Consider the following 16,745-nt stretch of genomic DNA (forward strand, 5'->3'; position numbering starts at 1 on the left):
TTTAATTGGGTTCTTTGTCTTCCTTTTGTTGAGTTGTATGAGTGCTCTGTGTATTTTGGAAATTAACCCCTTGTCTGCTGTATTGTTGGCAATAATGCTCTCCCATATAGTGGGTTCCCTTTTCATTTTGAAGTCCCCTGCTATGTTTGTATTGCTATTGATTTCTTCTCTGAAGTCCTCCAGAAGTTTCAAATATATTTTGGAGCTCCTGTGTGGGATGCATATATGTTTACCAATGTTATATCTCCCTGTTGAATAGATTGTTTCAACATTATGTAGGGGCCTTCTTTGTCTCTAGTTATGGCCTTCATTTTGAAGTCTATTTTATTGGATGTGAGTATTGATACCCTTAGCTATTTTTTTCTTTTTGTTTTCTTGGAAGATATTTTCCTATCCCTTCACTTTCAACCTATGTGAGCCTTTTGTTGTGAGGTGGGTCTCTTGTAAAGAACATATATGTGAGTCATGCTTTCATATCCAATCAGCTACTCTGTGTCTTTTGATTGGAGCATTTAATCCATTTACATTTAAGGTTATTATTGATGTATACTTATTTACTGCCAGTTTTGTTTATTGTGGTTATATTTTTTTCTTCCTATTTTTTATACTAATCACAGTAGTCCTTTTAACTTTTCTTGCAGTGCTGGTTTGGTGCTAATACGTTCCCTTATTCTTTTTTTTTTTGTCTGGGAAGCTCTTTATTCCACCTTCTATTTTGAATGATAGCTTTGCTGGATAGAGTAGTCTTGGGTTCAGATCCTTGTTTTTCATGACCTTCATTACTTCATGCCACTCCCTTCTGGTCTCTAGTGTTTCTGTTGAGAAGTCAGCTGAGAGCCTTATGGGGTTCCTTTGTAGGTTACCTATTATTTATCTCTTGCTGCCTTTAGAATTTTCTCTTTGTCTTTAATTTTGGGCATTTTAATTATTATGTGTCTTGGTGTGGGCCTGTTTGGATTCTTCTTACTTGGGGCTCTCTGTGCTTCTTGTATTTGTGTGCTTTTTTTCTTCATCAAGTTAGGCAAGTTTTCTGTCACTATTTCTTCAAATATATTCTCTAACCCTTGCTCATTTTCTTCTTCTTCTGGAACTCTTGTGATGTGGATGTTGTTGTATTTATATTGTCCCACAATTCTCTTAAACTGTCTTCCTGTTTTTTAATTTGTTTTTTTTCTCTTTTGTTCTGTGATTGGGTGAGTTTTTTCTGCCCCATCTTCTAATTCACTGATCCGGTCCTCAGCCTCCTCTACTCTGCTGGTTATTCCTTCCAATGTGTTCTTTACTTCTGCTGTGTCATTCTTCATTTCCAGTTGGTGGTTTTTCATTTCCAGTTGGTTAATTTTCAATGTTTCTATATCTTTACTCATGCTGTTGAGCTTCCTTATTATTATCACTCTGAACTGTACCTCTGATAACTTGCTTAAGTGCTTTTTATTTATCTCTTCTTCAGTAGAGTTCTCTTGTTCTTTCATTTGGGATTCGTTTCTTTGTTTCACCAGTTTGGCTATCTCAGTGGGCTTTGGAGCCTGACAAATTTTCCCTGTGGGGGTTGGTGTTCTGCTGGTTGTGGCTCCCTCTCCTGGGTTTGGATGAGTGTGGGAGGACCTATGTTAAACACCACTGTGAATTCTGACTTTCCTAGGTAGATTTGTAAGCCCAGGAAAGGTTCAGTTATCTAGTTTTTGCATGGAGGCTATTAGTCTCAGTTACTTTGTATAAGGTCTTTATATATATAATACAAATAGGAGTTTTTAAAGCATTCCTTCCTCTTATAAAAAGAAATACATTTTCTGTGATTTCTCAGAATGGTCTTCTTTTTTGAAGTACTGTATATTTTTTATAGGTCTAGTGTTTGTTTTTTCCTACTTACTCATATTTAGAAGGACTGGTTTATGTTTGCTGTTGGAGCCTGTTTTCAGTTATCTCGGTCATAGCTTATCTGCTAGTGAGCGGTGCCAGGGTGTGGAGGAGCAGGGACCGGCTGTTGGTGCGAGGCTGCATGGCAGGGCAGGCCCCTCTTCGGCCGAGATACTCGTTTATTCTGTCTGTGGGAAGAGTGGTAGAGCCAGAGCTCCAGATGTCACTGTAAAGTGACGAAAGGGCACCTGGGCCAGTGGAGTTTATTAGTGAGTCAAGTAACTGGTTTTCCCTTCTCATATTTGTGGTAATACTTCATGTTAGATGAGTCCCATGTTGCTTGTAGCAAATGCCCTTCATAACATCTGTTTCTCATATCTGCTTTGATTAGTGTCCACTTCCCCAGGTGAAGCTGAGGATTGGCATACAGATGGCTGCCTTGCATGTGTGGCATTCACAGCATTCTCTGGATGCTAGTGTTTGTATTTGATCAGCTGTCTCAGTTCTCAGCTGTTGCTGGTTCTCCCCAGCTTTGCTGCTTCGGGCCTGCAGGTTTCCCATGTTTGTAGGAGAATGCTTTTCGTTTTCTCCTCGAAGGGCTCCTCCTCGGCTGTGAACAGTGGCATCCTCGTAGGTTCCTCCTTTGACCCAATTCTCCCTGTGCCATGTTAGACAGAGATCTCCCAAAGTGTCTGGAGACTGATAGCATCCTTCTCTGTTCAGTAGAAACTGATTTAAAATAAAAAATCTCCTACTTGTATGTTTCTTAGATCATGCCAGTACGTTTGGGGGAGGGGAAAATTTAAATTCATGGACTCAAATAACTCTTTTTCATAGAAACTCCTATGCCATCTTCTCTATTAGTCAAAGAATTCAGAGGATTTATCTGTATGGAATGCTTTCAGGAAGTCTGGATGTATTATGTCTCCTGCTTTTCCTTATCTACCAGATGTTTCTGTTTTTGTAATAGATGATTCAACACGTGTTCCTCTTGGAGAAAACAATGACTACATTAATGCCAGTTATATTAGAGTGATCAATTCTGGAGAAGAATATTTTTATATCGCTACCCAAGGGCCACTGCCAGGCACCACAGATGACTTTTGGCAAATGGTTTTGGAAAATAACTCTAATGTCATTATCATGATAACCAGAGAGAGCGAAGGTGGGACTGTCAAATGCCATCATTACTGGCCCATGTCTTTGAAGAAGCCTTTGGAACTGAAAAGCTGTCGTATCTTCCTGGAGAACTACCAGATACTTCAACATTTCATTGTTCGAGTACTTCGAGTTGTGACGAAGTCTGTAAGTTTTTAAAAATCAGTATCAGATGACTATTTCATTGGATAAGCATGCATGTCCAGATGAGAAGTTAGGATAAGGTACAGGCTAGGAAAGTTTTAAAATCACCTAGTTTCACTTCCCCCAGGTACCAGAACCTGGGACACCACACTCCTGCTTGGGCTTCATCAAGCTGGTTGGAGAGGGAGGAGGAAGGTGGGGCGAGGAGAGCAAGTGCTGCAAGTTGCCTAATCCTGGGATGTCCTTGGGCTGCTTCTGCCGAGTGTGACACGATGTATCGATTCCTTGCGGTGTGCTGGCCACTGCCAGGCACTGGCCTACGTACTGAGCAGTGGAGAGTTTAGTATGCTCACTGATGCTTCCGTTGCTGTGCTCATGGATCACAGTGAGGTCTGTGTGGAGGGTTTGGAAGGGAACTACTTAGCATTGCTTGGGGTTTGGGAAGGTTTGCTGGAGGTGGTGTATTCTGAATTGAGAATTACCCAGTGAGAAAGATGGAAAGGGGAAGTAGATGATCAAGATGTAAAATAGCATGGGGTATGTATAAAGAAATATAAGTACTTAAGTGTTTCTGGAATGTGAAATTGCAATGCCATAGAGCAATGAGAGATGAGATGAGGCTACAGAAAATAAGCAGGGACAGGGTCAGGGATCAAACCTGCAACCCAGGTACCTGCCCTCGACTGGGAATCAAACTCGTGATCCTTTGGTCCACGGGCTGACACTCTGACTGCTAAGCCAAACTGACCAGGGTGACTTCAAGTGTTTTTTAGATAAAATGGGTAGACTTAGATGTGACCTCTGACTAGTGACTTACAAATGGCAGAAGAGTGTTAAAAAATGATGCTGTCCAATATGGTAGCCACACGTGGCTATTGAAGTTTAAATAATTTAAGTTCACATAACACATAACATATTTATTTCTCACTTGCAGCAGTCACATGCTGTTGGCGGCTACCATCTCGGGCAGCACAGATAGAACGTTTGTGTCATTGTAGAAAGTTCTACGGGGGAGTGTTGTCTGGGATAATTTACAGACTTCTTGCTCTAGTAGACTTGGACAATAGGAAGGCAATGACTCATAGGTAGAAAGTGATGTGTTACATTTCTCTGCATGGATTTGGTTAGCCATTTAGATGATAGTTGTGTTCAACAGAAGGGAAGGGGCTGGGAGTCAGACGGGAAGCCTGGAAAAGGGATGAGGTTTGGAGTCGTTACTAAAAAAGTCGATTGGAGCAAAATGCCCAGGAAAAGGGTCCCTGGAGGTGTGGAGGTTGGAATCTATACATTTGCAATTGAAATAAAATGTGCAGCTACGTGATTATCTTCTTCTCAGCAGCCTCACTGTGTGATTTCTGAGCACAGTTTATGGGACTGGCCAGGATATGTGGCAAGATTCAAATGACAAAAGGCGTTGACAGTTTGTAAGAGAATGATTCACATAATAAGTCATGAAGTCTTAATTTAGGGAGATGAGTGAAATCAGGGGCCAGTCAACTAGGAGTAAATGGAGGACACAGGGACAGGAGAGTCCATCCTGCTGCATTGCTGTGAAGTAGATGTGCACGTGAGGTGGTGGTACCGGCTGTGATCGGATGTGCACGTGAGGTGGTGGTACCGGCCGTGGTCGGATGTGCACGTGAGGTGGTACCGGCTGTGGTCGGATGTGCACGTGAGGTGGTGGTACCGGCTGTGGTTGGATGTGCACGTGAGGTGGTGGTACCATCTGTGGTCAGAAGGTGGGGGGGGGATTTTAGGAACTAGAAGATTTTTCTTACTGGACATCACAGGTGGTGGTGAGTCCAAGGAGTGGTCATCATTGTGAGGACTAGAAGAAAGGAGTGGTCTCATCAGCAAGAGAGAAAGAAAAACGCTGTGAGGTTAGAATGTCTACTGAGCTGTCGAGACCCTGAATTTGCCCTGGATGTCAGAACCTGTGGCGCGGGGAAGGTCAGGGTCTTCAGCGAATATAGGAAGTAGATCAAGCAGGAAGTTCCGCCCCGGGCTGTACAATGAGACGATGAGGGTAGGAGGTGTGAAACTCAAGAGGAAGAGGGGTCTATTCAAGTAGAAAGGACAGTGAACTGGAAGCGGGAACGGGCAGCAAGCAGTGTGACCTCACCTCTGCTCTGTGGCACCTGAGGACAGAGCAGGTGGCCTCCATCAGTGCCGCGGAGTGAAGTGCCTGTGGGAGGCCAGGCAAGGACATGGGAGAGACATCTAGGGAGCTTAGTCAGGTTTCTGAGAAATCCCTGTGGGATGGGGGACCTGAGTGCAAAGGGCAAAGTGGAGAGACGGAGGCGTAGGGAGGGATGGGAAAAGACAGACTTGAGGAGTATGAGGAGGGTCAGAGCCCAGAGTGAGGAGCAGGGACATCAAGAATACTAATGGCGGACATAGGTGCAGAGCTTGCTGCCTGTGTGCTAGACACTACGCCTGTTCTCTGTTCATTCCATGGGGACTCGCCTGACCCCTCCTTCCCCTGAGACCTGTTGCTTCCTTCCGATCAACCAGGTCTCATGTCAAATGATAGAGATGTAAAGCAGATACAGTCTCAACTCTTCGACTATTTACAGGCTAGTGTGGAAAGAAGACTCCAAACATACCAGCTCCAAATGGTGTGTGATGCATGCCATGTCAGGACGGCATGCTTGGGGAGTACAGGCCAGGTGGGGGGCACAGATGAATGACCTGCCTGCAAGGACTCCGATTCGGGGATCCACTTTTGGAGTCTTAGCAAGGGGTTTAGGACGGTGGCCTTTGGGCTGAGCTCACAAGCCTCAGAACCATGTGGCTCATGTTTAGATAATCTGCATCAGCAGTTCTGTCTTCATGGCTCTGGGTAGGTCAAGAAAGTGGTGAGACCCACCATTGCCAGCCTCTCAGTGATCAACTAGCAGAAGAGATTTGGTCTCTGAAATGTGATGGGGTGAGAGTCCTCCTGAACTTTATGCCTTCACAGGATATTCAAGTATTGTTTTCATCACTGGGTTTTGTGCACCAGTGGTTCAAACTTGAGCTTTCTGCTTTGAACTTGGGAAAATGATGCTCTAGGGGGAGCACAAGAGGGGTGAGAAACCCATCCTGATTTTTCCTCGAGGGTCTCCAGTGAAGTAAATTTGGGGCTCCACATTGAGAGAAGGGTGGTCCCTTTGGATGGGATGATGGGAAAACTCACAATGTTATATCTGTCAACCTAACTCCACTTCCAGGGGGCTCAGCACTAGAGTGGTGGCCACAGTCCACTCACAGGGTTGTTAAGCACCCTGTCCTCATTGACAGAGGAGACTGGTGCCCCCCAGTCAGGCAACTTGATAGCACCCACCTGTTTTAATTAAAGCTAGTATCATAATATTTAAGTTAAGATAGATTGCTATTCTATATTGTTTCTAACATGTTAGGCCATCTTTTGAATTCTTGTTTTTTCTACAGCCTCATGGTGCAGAAGAAAGATAGTAGATTTGGATTCAGGAGGCCTACAGGATAGTGTCAGCTCTAGACATGCATCTCCCGATCTCGCATGCATGTCCCAACCTCGCATGCATCTCCTGACCTCGCGTGCATCTCCTGACCTCGCGTGCATCTCCTGACCTCGCGTGCATCTCCTGACCTCGCGTGCATCACCTGACCTCGCATGCATCACCTGACCTCGCATGCATCTCCTGACCTCGCATGCATCACCTGACCTCGCATGCATCACCTGACCTCGCATGCATCTCCTGACCTCGCATGCATCACCTGACCTCGCATGCATCACCTGACCTCGCATGCATCTCCTGACCTCGCATGCATCACCTGACCTCGCATGCATCACCTGACCTCGCATGCATCTCCTGACCTCGCATGCATCACCTGACCTCGCATGCATCTCCTGACCTCGCATGCATCACCTGACCTCGCATGCATCTCCTGACCTCGCATGCATCTCCTGACCTCGCATGCATCTCCTGACCTCGCATGCATCTCCTGACCTCGCATGCATCTCCTGACCTCGCATGCATCTCCCTACCTCGCATGCATCTCCTGACCTCGTGTGCCCACCCTTACCTCGCGTGCATCTCCCTACCTCGCGTGCATCTCCTGATCTCGCATGCATCTCCTGACCTCGCATGCATCTCCCTACCTCACATGCATCTCCTGACCTCACATGCATCACCTGACCTCGTGTGCCCACCCTTACCTCGCGTGCATCTCCCGACCTCGCGTGCATCTCCTGACCTTGCCGACCTTGCATGCATGTCCCGACCTCATGGGCATCTCCCGACCTAGCATGCGTCCCTTACATTTTACCTGTAAAATGAGGATAAAGTAGTGCCACTTACCAAGGTTAATGTGAGGATTAAAATAAATAATGCCTGTGAAGTTCCTAGCCCAGCACCTGGAACATACTAAGTGGTCAATTTATGTTACCTGTTAGTATTCTTATTTTTATTATAGCCAATATTATCATCATTACTAGCATATTAGAAATTGAAATGAGACCTCAGATATAAGAGCTTGATAAATCTGTCTTCTCCCTTTCTCCCCTTCCTTCTCTTTCCCTCTCTCCAACCCCCTTCCCCTTCTCAACAGACTGGAGCCGCTCACTGGGTGAAGCACTTGCAGTTCACCAACTGGCCAGACCATGGCACTCCTGCCCCACTGGAGGGTTTCATAGAGTACGTCCGCTTCGTGAGGAAGTGCCACCGCACAGGGCCCGTCATTGTCCACTGCAGCGCGGGAGTGGGCCGGACCGGGGTGTTCATCTGCGTGGACGTTGTGTTCTGCGCCATTGAAAAGAACTTCTCAGTAAGTATGTGGATAAGCAGATAAACCCATGTCAGTAGCACTCTGAAGACTAATATGTGGCCTTTAAGAGCAACGTGGTAAATAGACGTGAGCTTTGGGTACCTGCTGCTGACTTAGCCGCTGCCGCCCTGGAGGCGGTCGTGAGGGTCTAGTTTGTAGCGCGGACGGATGGCTGAGGATGCAGTGCGTGTACAGTCCACGTCAGTTCAGGTTCTTTTGCTGCCCGCCACCCACAGATACAGTTTTTAAACCTTGCTGGGGCATGTTGATGGAGTGTGCCTTTTTTTTTTTAATCCTCACCTGAGGATATTTTTCAGTTTATTTTCAGACAGCATGGGAGGGAAGGAAGGAGGGAGAGAGAGAGAGAGAAGGAGAGAGAGACTTTGATGCGAAAGAGACCCATCAACTGGTTGCCTCCCGTGCCGGTGCCAGGGAGGAATTATAACTGAGGTACGTGCCCTTGGCCAGAATCGAATCCATGACTCTTTGGTCCGCAGGCCAACACTCTAACCACTGAGCCAAACTGTCCAGGGCTGTGCCTATTTTTAATGAACAGAAGGTGGCAAGTGAGCACAGTGAGAGAAATGTAGACCCCAGAGGTAATGCGATGCCCCAGGGCGTGACTGGCACCTTGGCACACTGCGGCCTTTCAGTGGCTGCAACCTGCTCATCCCTCTGAAACCCAGTTTTCTCATCTCGAAACGAAGCATAATGATGCTGTTGGATTTGAGTTCATCGTCAGCAATTATTTACTTCTTAATTTAGAACCAGCTGATAGACATAGTAATTAGGCACATGGTGATTGTACTATACCTTTATTGTTGATTAAACTGATTAGGAAATGCAACTTTAGGTCTGTAGCCAAAAGCGACACTGAGTGCTTCCCTGGGCTGCAGAGGTGAGAGAGGAAGGTGTGTGCTCACTTAGCGGGCGCGAGGCGCGGAGGGTGGGGACCAACGAGTTGCGGGTTCAATTTCGGTCAGAGGCATGGACCTCGTTGCGGTTTGTCCCCCGCCCTGGTCAGGGTCATGCGGGAGGTAACCAGTCAGTGTGTCTCTTTTACATCGATGTTCCTCTCTGTCTTTTTCTACCTCTATTATTTGAAAATAAATGGAAAAATAATTCCTGTGGTGAGAATTAAAAAAAAAAAAAAGTAACTCCTGAAGGACAGAGGAAATTTTCTTCTTTTCAGAATCTTGAGCTCAGTGTCTCCTGCACTTCACTGTTTCCGACCGAGTTACACACCCTTCCCTAACTCGCACTGCGGGAGATGCTGGCCAGGCAGGACTGGCCTAGGCCAAAGGTTGCGAAAGGCGGAAGGATGGTTTTCCAAAGCAAACTCAGGGCTCTTACGGAGAATGGATCTGAAGTGGGTGGCCAAAAACAAGACCGATATTCTCAAACCTGCTGCACACCGGACCTGACGCTACCTATTTCCATAACTCGTGTTCTTTTGTCCTTTTAGCAGAAAATGCATTCGTATAATTTTTCTTTTATGTATTTTTCATCATAATTTCTTAAGTAGTTTGTTTATATTTATTTTATATCCGTTGTAGAAACTGTAAAAACAGTAAATATTCTATTTTATGATCCTACAGAGCACTGTCTTTCCCCCACATTATAGCTTCTTTAAGCTCTAAAAGTGTTTTATAATAAGCCATCTGTCGGTTTAATTAGAAGAGTACATAAAATGATGCATTTTGTGGTCACAAATGCTTACATTTGATGAAACGCGTGGTTCAAAGTAGGAAATACAGGCATTGTTTCCTTCTCAGTGTTCCATTGAGCTTCGACATCATGCATTTTTACTGATGCCCCCTCTACTCTTTTCAGAAAGATTTTACACCAAGATTCTCAGAGTGTGGTCTTGGACCAGCATCAGCCTGTGACGTCTGTTACCTGCTGCAGATTAGCTTACCGAAATGGAGAGTGCGCACGTAGGAGCGTTCGGGCAGACAGGTGTACCTCCCAGGAGCGTGCCCGGTGTGCGGCCCGGCAGGTGCAGCTCCAGGCGTGTGCTGTGGACGCACGTGCGGACGCGCACTCCCTGCCAGCTGCGTGGCAGCACGTGTGGCCAGACAAGCCTGACCTCTGACATTTTAGGGTTCGTTTACTAACTATAACTCTACAGGATATAAAAACCTGAGGCTATGTAACCATCTATTTGTCTTCATTAATTGTTACTTTTATGGCCATTTTCATTTTTAATCAAGGCTGCTTAAAAATCCCTGTAACTTTGCACCTGGCCAGTGTGGCTCAGTGGTTGAGCATCGACCCTGCACCAAGAGGTCACCAGTTTGATTCCTGGTCAGGGCACATGCCCAGTTGTGGGCCTGAACTTCAGTGGGGGTCGTGCAGAAGGCAGCCAATGTCCTCTCTCATCAATGTTTGTATCTCACTCCCTCTCCCTTCCTCTGATTTTACTTAAAAATCAGTAAAGAAAAAAATTCCCTGAAACTTTGGAGACAGATTCTCTGGAGCTCAGAGGCTCTGCACAGCGCCCCCGCCCTCTGCAGCCACCAGTCTCACGACGAAGCAGTAACCCAGGTTCTTGCTGCGCCGCTAAGCACACAGTTCAGTTCATCTGGCAGGTGTTTTGTTTTTTTTATGAAGACTTTCTGGATGAAGCATTTGTTGATTTACCTTCTGGCATAAATTCCTTAATCTGTGTCACTGCTTTAGACAGTTTTCTGGTCATTGCAGCTCTTCTCCTGGGACGTGACCCACAACACTTGGGCTCCGAGCGGCCGTGGTGGCACTGCGGGGCCCTGCCTTCTTGTACAGTGTGTGTGAGTAATCACACTGATGGAACACGGCTTCCTCCTCAGTGTCGTGTTGTGTGCAGACCACACGCCACTGAAGCACTGTGTGAGCAGCATGTGTGCGCTCATTAGGTTTCATTGGTAGATAACTTGCTACTTTTGTTTCATAAATAAGTACCACTCCACATCATTAACCAGTCCCTGGACTCACCAAGCTGTGGTGTCATTAGAAAATGGTATTTTAACTTTTTTTTTGCAGCATACAATGGTGGGCAAAAGTAGGTTAATAACAACAATGATAATAAATACAATAATAATAATACAAGAATAAACTGTTTATATATATTTTTTCTATCCTCACTAGAGGACATTTTTGCATTTATCTTCAGATAGAGCGGGAGGGAGAAAGGGGGGAATAGAGAGAGAGAGAGAGAAACATCAATATGAGAGAGACACATAGAGTGGTTGCCACCCACAAGACCCCAACTGGGGCCGGGGACAAACTGCAGCCGAGGTACATACGTGCCCTTAGCGGGAACCAAACCCGGGACTCTCTGGTCCATAGGCCGACGCTCTAACCGTTGAGCCAAACTGTCCAGGGCTAAACTCTGTTTCATGCACTCACAACTGTAAACCTACTTTTGCTCATCCCTGTATTTACCCAGCATTCTCAGGAAGGCATGTTTAATGCAGTTTTTACCGTTGTCTCGGCAATTGTGAATGGATTTTTACTCTTAGCAGTTCCAAGTGCTACTTTATAAGTCTGCAGAGCACTGCTGTTCCATGTGAAATACTGAACATCACTTTCTGTTGGATTTTTAATTAATATTCTTTAAAATAATTCTTTTGTCTCTGAAATTATTATTTTTTTATGTACATGACAAGTAATATTAATGCTTGCTTTGCTTGGTTAGTCAGTACATCCATGCAGTGAACACAAGTGTGGTTTTAGCAGTTCATAATCAATAATGGCTATGAAACTCAATACGTGAGGAATCATAATTCCGGGTAAAATTAACACGAGTTTCTTGGGTCTCCATTTCTCTGACCCATTTTGCTTCCGTGAGCCTCATGTGGTCAGTCACCACAACTGCATTCAGAAGTCTGTCCTTTTACGACAACAGTCCAGTGACGCTTGTCTGCCACCAGTAAACTGAGGCTAGAAAAATACAGATTTATTTCCACAATTCATCTAATTTTAAATTGTAAATTATAAAACTGGTTTTCAAAGAAGCAGTGGTGTTTAAATTCAGTGAGGTTTCATTTTATCAATATTTCCTTTGAAGGATCACGCTTTTGTTGCCAAGTCTAAGTACTCATCAGCATAGATTGCAAAGAATTTTTCCTCTGCTGTATTTGGAAAGTTCTGCAGTTTTATGTTTTGCATTTAAGTCCACAATCCATTTGGGGTTAATTTTTTAATAAGGTGTGAGGTTTAGGTCAAGGTTGACTTTCTTTCTTCTTGTTTTTGCCCTACAGATGCTCAATTGTCCCAGAACCATTTGTAGAAAAGGTGGCTCTTCCTTCACTGAGTTGCTTTTGCACCTTTGTCAGAAATCATTGAGCATTTTGTATGGAACTGTTTTTCATTCTGTGTTCTGTTCCTTTAATCTGCGTGTCTATTCCTTTGCCAGTGCCACACTGTGGATTACTGTAGTTATATAATAATCCTCACATCAGGTAGAGTGATTCCTCTCACATTAGTCTTCTTTTTACAAATTGTTTGAACAAATATAGGGTCTGTGCCTTCCCATACAAATTTTAGAATTAGCTTGTCTATGTCTACAGAAAACCTTGCAGGAATTTTTATAGGAATTTCTTTAAATCTAGATCAATTTGGGGAGAATTGACATCTTTACTATGTTGAATCTTTTAATTCATGAACATGGTATGCCTCTCCATTTATTTAGGTCTTTGATTTCTTTCATTAGCATTTTGTCATTTTCAGCAGACAAATTCTGTGCATGCTTTGTTAAACTTATTTTGTTGTCTTTGGTATAATTGTAAATGGTATTGTATTTTTACTATCAGTTTCCATACATTCATGTTCTTATGTAAAAGTACAATTAATTTTTGTGTGTAGATCTTATATCCTGTAATCTTGTTGAACTCAGATCTAAGAGGTTGTTTTGTTTTTCGATTCCTTGGGATTTTCTACATAGACAAACATTCCATTCACAAATAGGGACAGATTAATCTCTTTCTTTCCAATTCATATTCCCCTTATCCTTTTTTTTTCTGGCCTTATCACACAACCTACAACTTCCTTTGCTGTGTTGAATATAGGTGGTGAGAGAAGACATCTTGCCATCACTGATATTAGGGGAGAGCAAATTAAAATTATTTGTTCTGTGAAAGATCCAATGAAGAGGCTGAAAGACAAGCTGTGCACTTAGAGAAACTGTGAGCCATATATCCAACAAAGGCCGGCATGGAGAATAATAAATAGCCCTCAAAACTGAATTGTGAAAGAAAGCAAAAATATCAATCCAATTATAAAGTGGGTAAAAGACATGAACAGACATTTCACCAAAGAGAATGTGTAGGTGACAAATAAGCACATGGAAAGATGCTTAGCTTCACTAGCCTTTAGGAAAATTATATGAAAACCATGATGAAATCTCACTGGACATCTATCAGAAAGGCTAATGCAAAAAATAGTGGTAAAAAGTGCTAGTGAAGATCTGAATAAACTGGATTAACTATACATTACTTGTGGGAATGTAAAATAGTATACCCACTCTGGAAAAGAGTGCTATAATTTCTTTAAAAATACTAAACTAAACTTAACCATATAACCCCAAAAGTAGCACTCTTGAGTACTTATCTCAGAGGAATGAAAACTCGTACACACAGAACCTGTACACAAATGTTCTCCACAGGTCTATTCATAACCCCAACTGGAAACAGCCAGGATGTCCTTCCACAAGTTGAAGTGAAAACTTCGGTACATTTCCAGACCACAGACCACTATTTAGCAGTAAGAAGGAAAGAACTATTAACATACACAACAATTTTGATGGGTCTCAAGGCAACAATGCCGAAGGAAAAAAAGTCCGTTTCAAAAGGTTAGATATTTCATCATTTCATTCATCTATTCCTCTACATGACAAACTATCGAGAGGGAGGAGAGGTCGCTGGTTGCCAAGGGTCAGGGTTGTCCGATGGCAGTTCTGAGGAAAGCTTAAGGAAGTCTGGTGGTAGAACAGCTAAGCATCTGGATTGTGGTTGCAGTTGCATGGGTTTTCATGTCTGATAACATTGCACAGAAACACACACAAGTCACAAGTGACGGATGTAAAACTGGCAGAATCTGACCAATGTCAGTTTTCTGGGTTTGATATTATACTGTTGCTATCGCAGGTGGTATAATTTGGGGAAACTGGGTGAAAGATACACAGGATTTCTCTGTACATTTTTTTTTTGCAACTTACTGTGTATATATAATTATTTCAATATAAAACTTTTAAAATGTTAAGTTATTATAAAAATGACAAATTACCCCTGGCCGGTTTGGCTCAGCAGTTAGAATGTTGTCCTGTGGACCAAAGAGTCATGGGCTTGATTCTAGTCAAGGGCTCGTGCCTTGGTTGCGGTCCGTCCCGGCCCTGGTTGGGGTCGTGCAGGAGGCAACCAGTCAGTGTGTCTCTCTCGCATCAATGTGTGTCCCTCTCTGTCTCCCTCCTCTCTCTCTCCCCCTCCCTCCCACTCTATCTGAAAATAAGTGGAAAAATATGGTCGGGTGAGGATTAAAAAAAGAAGACAAGTTATAAAAATAAATGATTTTTACATACTTTTGGGTTATGGTTGACAAACCTAAACCTTTTCTGGTACCATCATGGTCTTGCTGCACATGACTGTCCTCAGCTCCCCCTGAGTGCCCAGGCACCTTCAGCAGCAGCCTAGCTGGTCTGTGGACTGTGCCCCGGTGACACTCCGTGATGCTGTGTCATTGTCGGACTGACGGAAGAGTTTCTGAACGTACTGCTAGTTTCTGGCCTCCTTGTGCTGTGACCAGCACAGCCTTTTGCAGACTGGCACCAGCTCAGCGATGGCGCTGGGCAGAGCAGGTCCCCGTGCACACGTGCAGACTCTGTGACGGGCCAGCTGCGGCTCGGGGCTCCCTGGAGTGCAGAGGGCCCTGCTTATGAGAAACAGCTGTGCTGCTGTTGTGGCCAGAACAAGTCTTCCAGGCTTCAGACTTTTCCAGAATCATAATGCTGCTTTAAGTTCTCCCTTTGGAGAGCAGAAAAGTATACACAGGGAAAAATTTGTTGTTATTTCTTTTGGAGAGCATTTCTTGTTATAAATGATTGCTTTCTGCTTTTTCCTGGAAACCCATTTATATAAGTCATCCTTATCCATTAGACTAGGTTAAAAATAGTACATTGTCTTATGACTGAAAATGAGATCTTTCTGGTTAAATCTTGACATCTCTTTTACTGGAAAGCAGGATGCAGCACTCATTTGGCAATCTGTGGGTGTATGTTTCCCCCACATACGGATAACATACAATTACTGTCATCCTGTTGCAGTTCAACATCAAAAATATAGTGGCTCAAATGAGAGAGCAGCGCTGTGGCATGGTTCAGACAAAGGTAAGCGCGCACCGCGCCCGCTCCCGTGAATGGTGGGTGAAGGTGGACACGTGGGGCACGCTACAGTTCATGACGCTCCTTTACCCCCATGTCCCGGTTCTCACTTCTGAGGTGGACATGGTTCTGCTCTCTGGCATTACTGATGTAGAAGTTCACGTTCAGAGCGAGCAGTCTGTCCCATAGGTCACTCAGCAAGACGGGGCCAGGACGAGACTGCTCTCCTGGTGCCTAGTCAGTTTCCTCCACCTGCCGTGAGGTTTGAGTAACATGCCTCAACTTTTCATAAATGTATGGATAGCAATTCTGGGGTATTTTATTTACATGCCACTAAAATATTAAAGTCATTGGCTTGCATAAGATGATATCACTCTGTCACAGGTTAATTATTAATTGGGTGTGGGTGGGTTAAGAGAGTATGGATAATGAAAACAAATAGCTACCCCTAAATCTTTAGGTTGACCTGTTTTTAGGCCAGTGTTGAATAATAAGAAGCATCATATTTGAATTAGTGTTGTCTGAGGGCCCTGAGGCTATATCTAAAAGAAAGTTTGAAGTTTGATTTGCCCAGGACAAATAGATTGGTTTGAGAGTCCGTTTCCCCTCCAATCAGTTAAGCCTTTAGTTCTGGACCAAGAACTATATTGTGATCTTTTAAATATCTTTCCGATATTTAACAAAATGTATCTATGTGAAGAAGTCCGCAGTTAAGTGTGCGCTCTGTAGGGCTGTAGTGGAAGACTGCATGTGTTCTCCACAAGTGGGCATTGGTATTCAGCTATTTAACGTTCCGCTGTTTTCCACGTACAGGAGCAGTATTGCTTTTGCTACACAGTTGTGCTTGCGGTTCTGCAGAAGCTTGTGACTTTGGACTGAGAAGGACTTCCTTTGCCACACAGGAAACTGCCACGTGGCTGGGCGCGCCCTCGGGAAGAGCGCCCAGGCTGCGCGCAGGGCTCTGCTGCTGGGGCCCCCTTGCCTGCCTTCTGGCCGCTCCCTAGCGCAGCATCACTGGGATGGGGTGAACAGTGCTTACCTGCCTATTCTACTTAGGTGATATCAAAATACTTGCCCACATTTTCCAAAGAAATAAAATCCCCTAAAGCAACTGCAGCCTATGTGGTTGACAGGATTACAGAGCCCATAAAGGCCTTCAACTTGGTGCATTAAGAGTTTATTTGGAAAGACAGCTCAAGGGAGCTGAGGGTTCCCAGGACGCTCAAAAGCCCTGGCTCTAGGAGGACAGAGGGCCAGTAAACTGCCTGGTCACACTGTGGTTTCTCACGGGCGTTTTCAGACAGATCCTTCTCTGTGGTTTGTAGCTAGAATCTGTGCTTTTAGCTGGCATTTGAATAATTCAGTTCACTAAAGAGTCCTATGAGGATGGTTTAACTTGTTATGCAAATTGGATTTTATTTTTCTGTACTTCCAAGGTCACATG

At 44.3% G+C, this 16,745-nt stretch overlaps 1 protein-coding gene across 1 annotated transcript; it reads left to right on the forward strand.

The window, feature by feature from the left end:
* Nucleotides 1-2,967: 2,967 nt before the first annotated feature.
* Nucleotides 2,968-16,180, forward strand: PTPN20 (protein tyrosine phosphatase non-receptor type 20). The gene is made up of 3 exons (XM_036265608.1): nucleotides 2,968-3,162; nucleotides 15,245-15,307; nucleotides 16,115-16,180. The coding sequence occupies exons 1-3, from the start codon at nucleotides 2,968-2,970 to the stop codon at nucleotides 16,178-16,180; spliced, it is 324 nt and encodes a 107-aa protein (XP_036121501.1).
* The last annotated feature ends 565 nt before the right edge of the window (nucleotides 16,181-16,745 follow it).

Source organism: Molossus molossus, unplaced genomic scaffold (assembly GCF_014108415.1).
Source record: "Molossus molossus isolate mMolMol1 unplaced genomic scaffold, mMolMol1.p scaffold_m16_p_17, whole genome shotgun sequence".
NCBI lineage: Eukaryota > Metazoa > Chordata > Mammalia > Chiroptera > Molossidae > Molossus > Molossus molossus.